The 13389-nt window shown below is 46.8% G+C and overlaps 1 protein-coding gene across 1 annotated transcript in view; it reads right to left on the reverse strand.

The window, feature by feature from the left end:
* The window catches only part of HMCN2 (hemicentin 2), a 153582-nt gene that overhangs the window by 101487 nt on the left and 38706 nt on the right, over positions 1-13389 (reverse strand). The window contains exons 2-4 of the mRNA XM_069986836.1: positions 8103-8173; positions 7862-8020; positions 6870-6992 (exon numbers count right to left, since the gene is read on the reverse strand). Coding sequence (XP_069842937.1) covers positions 6870-6992; positions 7862-8020; positions 8103-8173 — 353 coding nt within the window. The remainder of the gene's footprint in view (positions 1-6869; positions 6993-7861; positions 8021-8102; positions 8174-13389) is intronic.

The raw sequence follows: 13389 nt of genomic DNA on the forward strand, positions 1-13389 counted from the left end.
AGAGATCACAGCCATCAGTACAGAGATCACAGCCATCAGCAGAGACAGTACAGAGATCACAGCCATCAGTACAGAAATCACAGCCATCAGTACAGAGATCACAGCCATCAGCAGAGACAGTACAGAGATCACAGCCATCAGTACAGAGATTACAACCATCAGCAGAGACAGTACAGAGATCACAGCCATCAGTACAGAGATCACAGCCATCAGTACAGAGGTCACAGCCATCAGTACAGAGATCACAACCATCAGTACAGAGATCACAGCCATCAGCAGAGACAGTACAGAGATCAGAGCCATCAGTACAGAGATCACAGCCATCAGCAGAGACAGTACAGAGATCACAGTCATCAGTACAGAGATCACAGCCATCAGTACAGAGATCACAGCCATCAGTACAGAGATCACAGCCATCAGTACAGAGATCACAGCCATCAGTACAGAGATCACAGCCATCAGTACAGAGATCACAGCCATCAGTACAGAGATCACAGCCTGGAATATACACACGCCGCCATGCAATGGTATGAAATGTATGATAATTCATACATCTCCTGCACAGCTGCTTCTGTTTTTTGGCTGGAGCCGAAATATATATTTGTTAGAGACCTTTATTCCAGCCCCAAATCTATCAATCGTCCTCTGGCTTTTATAAAATATATCTCCCGCTCCGAGCACTGACAGATATCTGCTCCTATTCCACAAGGAATGGGGGAGGGGGGGGGAGGATATCATCATCAGCTTATTATGAGGAGCAAATAAAATAAACAACATGGGCGCCATTACTTGTCTTCTGCATTTATATACATAAACCAGCGGAAAAAGCCCAAAGTCATGTAGTATCAGTGTGGAGGAGGGGGGGTGCGGATGTGATTATTCAGCACAATGCTGTGACCGTGTGATGGAATTAGGGCACCACCTATAATCACAGCCATATGGGGCACACTGCGCCAGGGGCCCGAGGAGACACACAGGCCTCCGCTTTCTTTTTGTCATAAAAAGCAAACAGATGTTAGCCGGGCTGGGAGGGGGCTGGGAGGTTCTGGGGGCACAAAGCACCTCTGTTTGTAGCATTTGGCCAAAGTAGATGCAGCGTAAAATAGTCCATGTGTAAAATAGCCGACACGTCGTGTGATTTAAAGGGGACGCAGTGACAGCACTGAAGCCTTGCGGGCATACAATGATAGCATTCAGACAGCAATGCTTCCTCCGTTATAACCTATGGGCTGACTATGGGAATGTTACCAAGATAACATGGGTGGGGGTCCGTAAGCCAGGACCCCCACCGATTTCCAGAAACTGAACGGACCACTTGGCATTGTGTGAAGATCCTGAATTCCTCCGGCACTAGTCAGAGAATTCAGTTACTTGGAAATATTCTGCGAGCAAATAATCCGAAACCTGCATCCAGCGACACACACAGATGCAATGTGCGGCTCAGATCTGTGGTAACAGAACGGTTTCTACATTGTGGCAGCTTGTAGTGAAGGCCTGAGGCGTACAGACATCCCCACTAACACAGGAATGAGGGGATATCCTCATGGGGTCAGGCTTCAGGTTAGTTAGGGTCAGAGCTACAGAGTCAAAAGATGGTATTAAAGGGGTTATCCGGCATTAAAAGAACATGGCCGCTTTCTTCCAGGGACAGCACCGCTCTTGTCTCCAGGTTGGGTGCACATTTTACAACTGATATCTATTGAACTGAATGAAGCTTAGTTGCAAACCGCACCCGACCTGAAGACAAGAGCGGCGCTGTCTCTGGAAGAAAAGTGGCCATGTTTTTCTACTGCTAGAGAACCCCTTTAAAGGGAAACTCTCAGCAGGTTAGAAGCATGTAACCTTCTGATATGTCCCTAAAGCGCTGAGGATGAAGGTGAGCTTCTTCCCTTCATTCTCTGAGCTGTTTTGACCCTATGCTAATAAGTCATTTTGGTGCACTGGGGGTAGGACTACTGTCCCCAGAGCACCAATCCGCCCCTTCTAAGAATATCAGCAGAGCAGGCAGGTTCAGGAAGGATCGGGGCACTGAGGGTGGAGTCCTACGCCCACTACACCAAAACAACAGCATAGGATTAGACTCCTAATATTACAGAAACAGCGCTGAGGATGAGAGGAAGAAACCTGTGGGTAGTTCCCTTTAACCACTGAAGCAAGGTCCGGGGTCCCATGCACAGGAGAGCTCTGTTACATCCAGAATTTCCAGCAGAAAAGCTCACAGAGGACATATTCATTCACACTGGAGGCCGGAGCTGTAATCTAATTTCCGAGGGTCATCCTCATACAAAGACCCGGGGTTACGTCTGATGAACCTACCAGTATGTATGTGGATTGTGAGAAGAGATGAAAGGGCCGTGTGAACAGAGCTAGAGACGTTTCTGTAGTCTACGTGCTAGGCGGTGCTGATTTCACATTTTATGCTCAGTGTATGAACCGTGAGGAGTCCGGAACATGCTCATAGTATATATGCATCCGCCATTGTACCCCTTTTATCTGTGTAGGAAAACCTCAGTAGACTGCACTACCCTATATATCCTGCTGACTTACGGTTCAGGTGTGATGTGAACAGAGCCCTTAGGAATAGATAATGTGTGGCCGATACCAATGTATATAACTGGCCGCACAAATAATGCAGTAATCATTCCTGGGGCTGGCCGCACAAATGATGCAGTAATCATTCCTGGGGCTGGCCACACAAACATTGCAGTGATCATTCCTGGGGCCAGCCGCACAAACATTGCAGTGATCATTCCTGGGGCCAGCCGCACAAACATTGCAGTGATCATTCCTGGGGCCAGCCGCACAAACATTGCAGTGATCATTCCTGGGGCCAGCCGCACAAACATTGCAGTGATCATTCCTGGGGCCAGCCGCACAAACATTGCAGTGATCATTCCTGGGGCCAGCCGCACAAACATTGCAGTGATCATTCCTGGGGCCAGCCGCACAAACATTGCAGTGATCATTCCTGGGGCTGGCCGCACAAATAATGCAGTGATCATTCCTGGGACCGGCCGCACAAACATTGCAGTGATCATTCCTGGGGCCAGCCGCATCATTAATCAATCTTATGTTATATTTAGCCCGGATGGTCTTTGTGGGGAAGTGCTATAGTATCTCTTTTTTTACATATGCATCATTAATCATGTCTTGTAAAGTCACTGCAAATCAGCAACCATCTTTTTGCAGTCACATTCAGTCAAATATCGGGTAATGTAAAGGATAAAACTGGTGCCATGGTTAGATGCCAGTGGTTTTTTTTTCTAATGTTGGTTCTAAAACCTGCCCTTAATAGCTTTCAGCAGAACACTATTGTGGCCAACAGCTATTACACCCATCTTCCTGAGTCTACACGCGTAAGTAATGAAGAGAGAAAAGTAAACTGCTGCTGCCTCCTCTGTCCCCTTCAGACACTTCAGTAATCCCCAGACTCTTCTGTCCTCTCTAGACTCCTCTGTCCCCTTCAGACGCTTAAGTCCTCCCCAGACTCTTCTGTCCTCTCTAGACTCCTCTGTCCCCTTCAGACACTTCTGTCCTCCCCAGACTCCTCTGTCCCCTTTAGACACTTCTGTCCTCCCCAGACTCCTCTGTCCCCTTCAGACACTTCTGTCCTCTCCAGACTCCTCTGTCCCCTTCAGACACTTCTGTCCTCCCCAGACTCCTCTGTCCCCTTCAGACACTTCTGTCCTCCCCAGACTCCTCTGTCCCCTTCAGACACTTCTGTCCTCCCCAGACTCCTCTGTCCCCTTCAGACACTTCTGTCCTCTCCAGACTCCTCTGTCCTCTCCAGAAACTTCTGTCCCCTCCAGACACTTCTGTCCTACCCAGACTTCTCTGTCCCCTCCAGATTACTCGGTCTCTCCTCAAGACCCTTCTGTCTTCTCCAGATTACACTATCCCTCCTCCAGACCCTTCTGTCTTCTCCAGATTACGCTATCCCTCCTCCAGACCCTTCTGTCTTCTCCAGATTACGCTATCCCTCCTCCAGACCCTTCTGTCTTCTCCAGATTCCTCTGTCACTCCAGCAGACCCTTCTGTTCTCTCCAGATTATGCTGTCCCTCCTCCAGGCCCTTCTGTCCCCTCCAGATTCCTCTGTTCCTCCTCCAGACCCTTCTGTTTTCTCCAGATTATGCTGTCCCTCCTCCAGGCCCTTCTGTCCTCTCCAGATTATGCTGTCCCTCCTCCAGACCCTTCTGTCCTCTCCAGATTAATCTGTCACTCCTCCAGACCCTTCTGTTGCCATCCAGACTATTCTGTCCCTCCTCCAGACCCTTCTGTCCTCTCCAGATTCCTCTGTCCCTCCTCCAGACCCTTCTGTCCTCTCCAGATTCCTCTGTCCCTCCTCCAGACTATTCTGTCCTCCTCCAGACCCTTCTGTCTTCTCCAGATTAATCTGTCCCTCCTCCAGACCCTTCTGTCCTCTCCAGATTAATCTGTCCCTCCTCCAGACCCTTCTGTCCTCTCCAGATTAATCTGTCCCTCCTCCAGACCCTTCTGTCCTCTCCAGATTACTCTGTCCCTCCTCCAGACCCTTCTGTCCTCTCCAGATTAATCTGTCCCTCCTCCAGACCCTTCTGTCCTCTCCAGATTAATCTGTCCCTCCTCCAGACCCTTCTGTCCTCTCCAGATTAATCTGTCCCTCCTCCAGACCCTTCTGTCCTCTCCAGATTAATCTGTCCCTCCTCCAGACCCTTCTGTCCTCTCCAGATTACTCTGTCCCTCCTCCAGACCCTTCTGTCTTCTCCAGACTATTCTGTCCTCCTCCAGACCCTTCTGTCTTCTCCAGACCCTTCTGTCCTCTTATCTCCCTTCAGAGAACAAGTATCAGGAGACACATAAGATTGTTGTCCGATGCCTTCCTAATCACCAGTTTAGCTGACTTTGCTCTTATATTTATGGGCACCACATCCTGAGAGGGTGATGATCCTGGTGTATTCTGGCCTCCTGTTGCCACCTCTGTAAGATGGCGGACCCGGTTACAATTGTAATCACTATTTGGAGTATCTCTGGATAGAACCATTATTTATCCTTTGGGAACACTATAGGGTTTTCCTGTGAGCCTTTGTTGTTGTGTTACATGTTTTAGTTTGCTGATCCCGGCCCATCCAGTCTGCGCCCCCTGCAGAGGAGTCACTGAGATAACTCAATCTCCATGTGTAAGGTATAATTACATTATTGTTGGATACAAGTCTTAACAAATGGCATCCATTAACACGGGCTCATTGTCTTATCGTCTCATTCCAGGAGACTTCATGTTCATTATAACAGGGTTTTACAGGGAATGTCAATAACGGCAAGTAAAAAGAATTACGATAACATTCTGACTAATAGCATTATTAAAGGGTAACTCTTTTTTTATTTCAAATCAACTGATGTCCGAAAATTATATAGGTTTGTAAACTATTTCTATTTAATAATCTCCAGTCTACCAGTACTTACCAGCTGCTGTATGTCCTGCAGGAAGTGGTGTATTCTCTCCAGTCTGACGCAGTGCTCCCTGCTGCCACCTCTGTCCATGTCAGGAATAGAGATGAGCAAATATCGTGCATGCCCGAACCCGAGCATTCAACATTTGATTAGTGGTGGCATTGCCCCCGGTAGCCAGAATCCTACTCCACACTGACGAGGGGCAAATACCCCGAAACTGCAGTCTGTGGATGGATGCCCGGCCTTGGTAACCCTTGTCTTATGTCATTATACTCGCCACAGAGTTAGACTTTGACTTACAGGGGCCACCCTGGTGTTTCCCTATTTACAGATGTAGCCAGGCTTAACAGTAGCCAGGGTTAACTTGATCACAATAACATGTTTAACTCAACTTTCTAATTGACTAAACATAGCTCCCTGACACAATTGCTGCGTCACGCATCAAGTTAACCCTGGCTACTACTCATGTTAAGCCTGGCTACATCTGTAGGTCCCAAAGCTTGCAACAGAGTGAGGACCTGAGGGACTACGTATCAGGGTGGTTTGGTGCTCTCCCCACTAGGAGGCACCCCATGGCAATGGGCTTCCTTCTCTGGAGAGAGGGATATCTGGCTATTCCTGTGTTTTGAGATTCGTAACTGAGGCTCCACGGACCCCTTCTTTGCATATTCAAATTTTGTAGGGGGCAATCAGTGGAGACTCGTAAATGAGTACTCCATTGGAATTTTTCGCTGTTCTCCCTGAGTTCAGTGATTGTTGTGTTTTGTTGCTCTCTGCTGCCGCCTCTGTCCATGTCAGGAACTGTCCAGAGCAGCAGCAAATCCCCATGGAAAACCTCTCCGACTCTGGACAGTTCCTGACATGGACAGAGGCGGCAGCAGAGAGCGCTGTGGCAGACTGGAGAGAATACACCACTTCCTGCAGGATATACAGCAGCTAATAAGTACTGAAAGACTGAATATTTTTAAATATAAGTAAATTACAGATCTATATAACTTTCTGACACTAGTTAATCAGAAAGAAATTTTTTTTTTGCCGGAGTACCCCTTTAGGATGGGTGGATCACTCTGGATTACAGCTCCAAGGTAAGGATAAAGGGTAGGATCCAATCATTCTTAGGACTGTCAAAGTGCAGGTTATTCTGAAATTCTGAACCACTGGGGGTAGATATGTACTTATACCCTTGGCAGTGGGCTGATTTGGTGTCAAGAACATCATCTTCCAATGGTCTGTATCCTTCTCAGGCTTCAGAATACCCCAATGCACTGATGCTGATGTTATAAAAATAGGGGCACTGTCCATCATAGAAGCACTGGCACAAAAAAACATCAGTAATGTGCACACTCCATCTTTAGTCCCATTGTAGTTTTAAGACCGTAGAGTCAGAATCTGGCTTGTTGGTTCATCAGAATCTCTGGTACATACACAATGCTGCACTCACCTCATTGACCTGCTGTTTGTCCAAATGGAAAATCTGTCCTGAGCTGGTAGCTGCTATCTCCTCATATACACGATAACCTGGGTGGCTCCGATCGCCGCAGTCTCCGGTCAGCACAAACACCACCTACAAGACAATGGTCATAGCTTCATAGATCAAGTGGTGGGACATCACACAGCTGTTCTGGTAAAAAGTGCAGATCTTATGCCAGTTCCAGTGACATAAGGATAAGGCTTTGTTCACACTGCGTTTTTAGCATACGCTTAACAGATCTGTTTTTTTTTTTTTAACGGCCCAAAAAAATAGTGTCAGCAACGTTTTTGTGTCTGTAAAAAAAAACGGATCCCTTTTTTTTATAATGGAAGTCAATGGAAAAACGGTTTAAAATGGATGCACACAAATGCATCCGTTTTTGCAATCTGTTTTTTTTAAAAAAAAAAAACGATTGCAAAAACAGATTGCAAAAACGCAGTGTGAACCCAGCCTAAAGGCCCTATTCCACGTAACGATTATCGTCCGTATTCGGCCAATATCGGCCGCTACGGACGATAATCGTCCCGTGGAATAGAGTGCAACGATCAGCCGACATCGTTCATGTCGGCTGATCGTTGCAGTCGCTTGTTTTTCAACATGTTGAAAAACAAGCGACTGATATAGCAGCGATCTGCTGCCGTCGCTCCGTTGAATAGTGGGACCCACACGCACCAACTATAAATTCACCAGAGCTGTGTTCCTAAACCTGTGGAGCTCCAGCTATTGCAAAACTACAATTCCCATCATGTCCTGGAAGCTGGAGACTGGAAAGCCACTGGTTGGGAACACTGCACTGGAACATACTGGCTTTGCTGTTTTAGGCTACTAACAGAAGTAGATATATCTTAACATGTGAATATGTATCCAAGAAAGGTCACCTACCTGAACAGGCTTCTAATGTTGGCCGCACATCAGAGAAGCCTGGGCACGTAAATGGTGTGTGTCCACCTCTATTTACCAACCTGAGACTGTTTGAGCTGGAGTAGCTGCAGAACTTCTTGCTTCTTCCTGAAATCTTTGGCACGAGCGTCAGTGAAGACGTAGATGAAGGAACCGGGCTGAGAGACCTCCACGGCTGTTTTGATGGCTCCCACGCTCATCTCGGGACAGTCCCCCCCACCCTGCAGAAATGGCAGAAAATCACTGATCACCTGTCCCATGCTGACAATGTGCTCCTCTAAGCAGGTAACACCGGTCTCTTACCTGCACGTACAGCTCCTCCAGTTCTCTCTTGAATGTTTCTGGGTCTGTTGTAGTAGTGACGGGTCCAATCTCTGCGGACGGCAAAGAAAGAAATGAGCCTATATGAGCAAATATTCTGGTACTGAGAGAACATGACACTATAGGACCCCTTGTGGATGCTAGGTCTTTACTTCACACACCTCCTTGTTGCTTGTTTGCCCCCTCTCTTTCCTATAATTTGTCCCTCACCTATTTCCTATACTTTGCTCCATGGTATGGAGCGTGTACATGTATGGATGGTATGGAGCGTGTACATGTATGGATGGTATGGAGCGTGTACATGTATGGATGGTATGGAGCGTGTACATGTATGGATGGTATGGAGCGTGTACGTGTATGGATGGTATGGAGCGTGTACATGTATGGATGGTATGGAGCGTGGACATGTATGGATGGTATGGAGCGTGTACATGTATGGATGGTATGGAGCGTGTACATGTATGGATGGTATGGAGCGTGTACATGTATGGATGGTATGGAGCGTGTACGTGTATGGATGGTATGGAGCGTGTACATGTATGGCTGGTATGGAGCGTGTACATGTAATGATGGTATGGAGCCTGTATATGTATGTATGGTAAGGGTATGGAGTGTGTACATGTATGGATGGTAAGGAGCGTGTACATGTATGGATGGTATGGAGCGTGTACGTGTATGGATGGTATGGAGCGTGTACATGTATGGATGGTATGGAGCGTGTACATGTATGGATGGTATGGAGCGTGTACATGTATGGATGGTATGGAGCGTGTACGTGTATGGATGGTATGGAGCGTGTACATGTATGGATGGTATGGAGCGTGTACATGTATGGATGGTATGGAGCGTGTAAATGTATGGATGGTATGGAGCTTGTACGTGTATGGATGGTATGGAGTGTGTACATGTATGGATGGTATGGAGCGTGTAAATGTATAGATGGTATGGAGCTTGTACATGTATGGATGGTATGGAGCGTGTACATGAAGGGATGGTATGGAGGGTGTAAGTGTATGGATGGTATGGAGCGTGTACGTGTATGGATGGTATGGAGCGTGTACATGTATGGATGGTATGGAGCGTGTACATGTATGGATGGTATGGAGCATGTACATGTATGGATGGTATGGAGCGTGTACGTGTATGGATGGTATGGAGCGTGTACATGTATGGATGGTATGGAGCGTGTACATGTATGGATGGTATGGAGCGTGTACGTGTATGGATGGTATGGAGCGTGTACGTGTATGGATGGTATGGAGCTTGTACGTGTACATATGATAGTTCTGTCTGGAGGGGGATACTGCTGCTCTTGCACGGCCATAACTCTTCCGTACTTTCACAGACCCCCCCCAGGGCATCTTCCCCCTGTAGATATCCGGCACAGCTGATTTCCTTTGAAGAGACCAGACATACCAGGGTGAGGTATGTGCATGTAAAAAGCTGCAGACTGGAAAAAGGGGTTTATATCGTTTTCCTTGAAGCCAAAACCTCTAGGGTTCAATTGGGGCACGCTAAGTATTAAGGGGTCCTGACCTAGAATCCCAGGGGCCAGAAACCCCCCACAGAATGGATACAGATACAGAGAGCTAGAATAGCGGAGCCGGAGCCTCCCAGCATGGGCTAATGCTATATACCTCCTCCTATGCTATATACCTCCTCCTATGCTATATACCTCCTCCTATGCTATATACTTCCTCCTATGCTATATACCTCCTCCTATGCTATATATCTCCTCCTATGCTATATACCTCCTCCTATGCTATATACCTCCTCCTATGCTATATACCTCCTCCTATGCTGTATACCTCCTCCTATGCTATATACCTCCTCCTATGCTGTATACCTCCTCCTATGCTATATACTTCCTCCTATGCTATATACCTCCTCCTATGCTATATATCTCCTCCTATGCTATATACCTCCTCCTATGCTGTACACCTCCCTCCCTCTGTGCTATATACCTCCCTGCCTCTGTGCTATATACCTCCCTCCCTCTGTGCTATATACCTCCCTGCCTCTGTGCTTTATACCTCCCTCTCTCTGTGCTATATACCTCCCTGCCTCTGTGCTATATACCTCCCTCCCTCTGTGCTATATACCTCCCTGCCTCTGTGCTTTATACCTCCCTCTCTCTGTGCTATATACCTCCCTCCCTCTGTGCTATATACCTCCCTGCCTCTGTGCTATATACCTCCCTGCCTCTGTGCTATATACCTCCCTCTCTCTGTGCTATATACCTCCCTGTCTCTGTGCTATATATCTCCCTGCCTCTGTGCTATATACCTCCCTGCCTCTGTGCTATATACCTCCCTCCCTCTGTGCTATATACCTCCCTTCATCTGTGCTATATACCTCCCTCTCTCTGTGCTATATACCTCCCTGCCTCTGTGCTATATACCTCCCTCCCTCTGTGCTATATACCTCCCTGCCTCTGTGCTATATACCTGCCTTCTTCCTCGGTGAATGTGCCAACCTATTATACATGAATATACTTATTAATAGCTTAGTACTAAAAACATTACAACAGTATACGTCATCTGTCATTCATGCAAACTGAGTCATGGCTGGACTGTGTTACGCAGCTCGGCAACGTCCGGGCGCACAGCTGTGCCAGCCGTGTCCCCCCACACCGCCATGAGATCAGGATAATCTGCACTAAGTGTCTGATCCTTAATGGGTTTTCATGCGTCAGTGCGGATGTGAGTCATATAATGTCCCTGTATTCTGCCTGTATTGTCTGCCCTGCTAGGTGGAGTGCTAGTTACAGGTATACCTACTGTGCAGGTCCAGAGCGGTGGCTGCGGCTGCACCCCAGTGATACACCCCCTGTCAGAGTGTATCGCAGGCACCCTGGCAGTCACTCACTGTCACCTCTGTACACATCTGTTCTGGGAGGAAACCCGCTGACCGCAACGCACAGCAGCCACAACCTCCGCCATTGTTCTCATCAACACGCTTTGTTACTTAGGAATTAACCCCTTCAGGCCTTTTGGACTGCAGGGGTTTTTTTTTTGTTTGTTTTACTTTTTGGCGGTTTATAACCTAGTGCTCTAGAGAAGTACTTCTATTAAAAATCTTCAGTCTTCCAGTACTTATCAGCTGCTGTATGTCCTGCAAGAAGTGGTGTATTCTCTCCAGTGTGACACAGTGCTCTCTGCTGCCACCTCTGTCCATGTCAGGAACTCTCCAGAGCAGCAGCAAATCCCTATAGAAAACCTCTGCTTTTCTGGACAGTTCCTGACATGGACAGAGGTGGCAGCAGAGAGCACTGTGTCAGACTGGAGAGAATACACCACTTCCTGCAGGACATACAGTAGCTGATAAGTACTGGAAGACTGGCGATTTTTTAATAGAAGTAATTTACAAATTTTCCTCTGGAGTACCCCTTAAACTCCGTGTGCCAATGAGGGGGGGGGGGGGGGGAGTCTGTCCATGGTGACACATCTAATAGGTTATAGGACTGGGATGATAGTTATCTCCAATCTCGGCCATTGCAGTGGGATATCAGCTGCTGCCGATGGACTAGACACAGCTCCTGTGCCCGGGCCATCCACTGGATGTCACTATACCACATTTTTGGGGAATGCACTGATAACATAGACATAAGGTTATGACCATTTGAAGGGTATTTACAGCTGCTTTTTTACCAAAACACTGCCACACCTATTAAGTGGTTGTGTACGGTATTACAGCTTAGTCCTATTCATGCCAACAAATCCAAGTCCCAACTCATGAAGAGCAGCCATGTTTTCCCTCATCCCTGGTCCAGCTCTGCGAGGCCCCCAGCTGACGGAGCCCATGTGGGGCCCCTGACATATAAAAGCAGTGATAACACTGCCCTAAGTAAATGCTCATAATGCGACTCCCTAATGGAATATTTCCACTGGATTTTCACTTGAGGATCTGCGGGAGAACATGCCGCCTTAATCCCCTTTTCCTAAAAGGCTTTCTCTGTTCTTCCCCTTCGCCCTGCTTCATGTATTAAGCATATGGCTCAGTTACAGCCAATGCTGAGAATGTAATGAGGTTCCCAGCTGGAGGTAGAGCCGTATGGCCGCCATCAGCTTGTTTCACGGTTATGGCACAGGATTCCGAGTGGCTGCCCAGGAGGGCCGAGCACAGACCCCATTACAGACACAAGGCAGAGACCCCCTGATATCTGCCCACATCCAGCATTATAATCCTTATTACAGCGGGGAGAACAGCTGCAGGCTCCTGGCTCTCTTCTTATGACAGCAGCAACATCAGGGGAAATAGACGGAAGTTCAGTATTACAGCAAAGGGTGGTTGATTCATGGAAAGGCCTCTCAGTGTGGGAGGTAAAGGCTGAACAGAGGAATAAGAGAAAAACATCCTATTCATTCTATGTCCACACAACCAAAATAACATACTATAACATACTATAATATACTATATACAGTGTGCAAGTAACAGCAATACCACCACACACAGTGCCCTAACAGCATTACTAAATAGTAATATCATAGAGTGCCCATATCTATAACACAGTGCCTATATGTATATACTGCACCAGATCTATAACACAGTGCCTATATGTATATACAGCACCAGATCTATAACACAGTACCTATATGTATATACAGCACCAGATCTATAACACAGTGCCTATATGTATATACAGCACCAGATCTATAACACAGTGCCTATATGTATATACAGCACCAGATCTATAACACAGTGCCTATATGTATATACAGCACCAGATCTATAACACAGTGCCTATATGTATATACAGCACCAGATCTATAACACAGTACCTGTATGTATATACTGCACCAGATCTATAACACAGTGCCTATATGTATATACAGCACCAGATCTATAACACAGTACCTGTATGTATATACTGCACCAGATCTATAACACAGTGCCTGTATGTATATACTGCACCAGATCTATAACACAGTGCCTATATGTATATACAGCACCAGATCTATAACACAGTGCCTATATGTATATACAGCACCAGATCTATAACACAGTGCCTATATGTATATACTGCACCAGATCAATAACACAGTGCCTATATGTATATACAGCACCAGATCTATAACACAGTGCCTATATGTATATACAGCACCAGATCAATAACACAGTGCCTATATGTATATACTGCACCAGATCTATAACACAGTGCCTATATGTATATACTGCACCAGATCTATAACACAGTGCCTATATGTATATACTGCACCAGATCTATAACACAGTGCCTATATGTATATACTGCACCAGATCTATAACA

This window comes from Dendropsophus ebraccatus, chromosome 10, assembly GCF_027789765.1.
Source record: "Dendropsophus ebraccatus isolate aDenEbr1 chromosome 10, aDenEbr1.pat, whole genome shotgun sequence".
NCBI classification, from domain to species: Eukaryota; Metazoa; Chordata; class Amphibia; order Anura; family Hylidae; genus Dendropsophus; species Dendropsophus ebraccatus.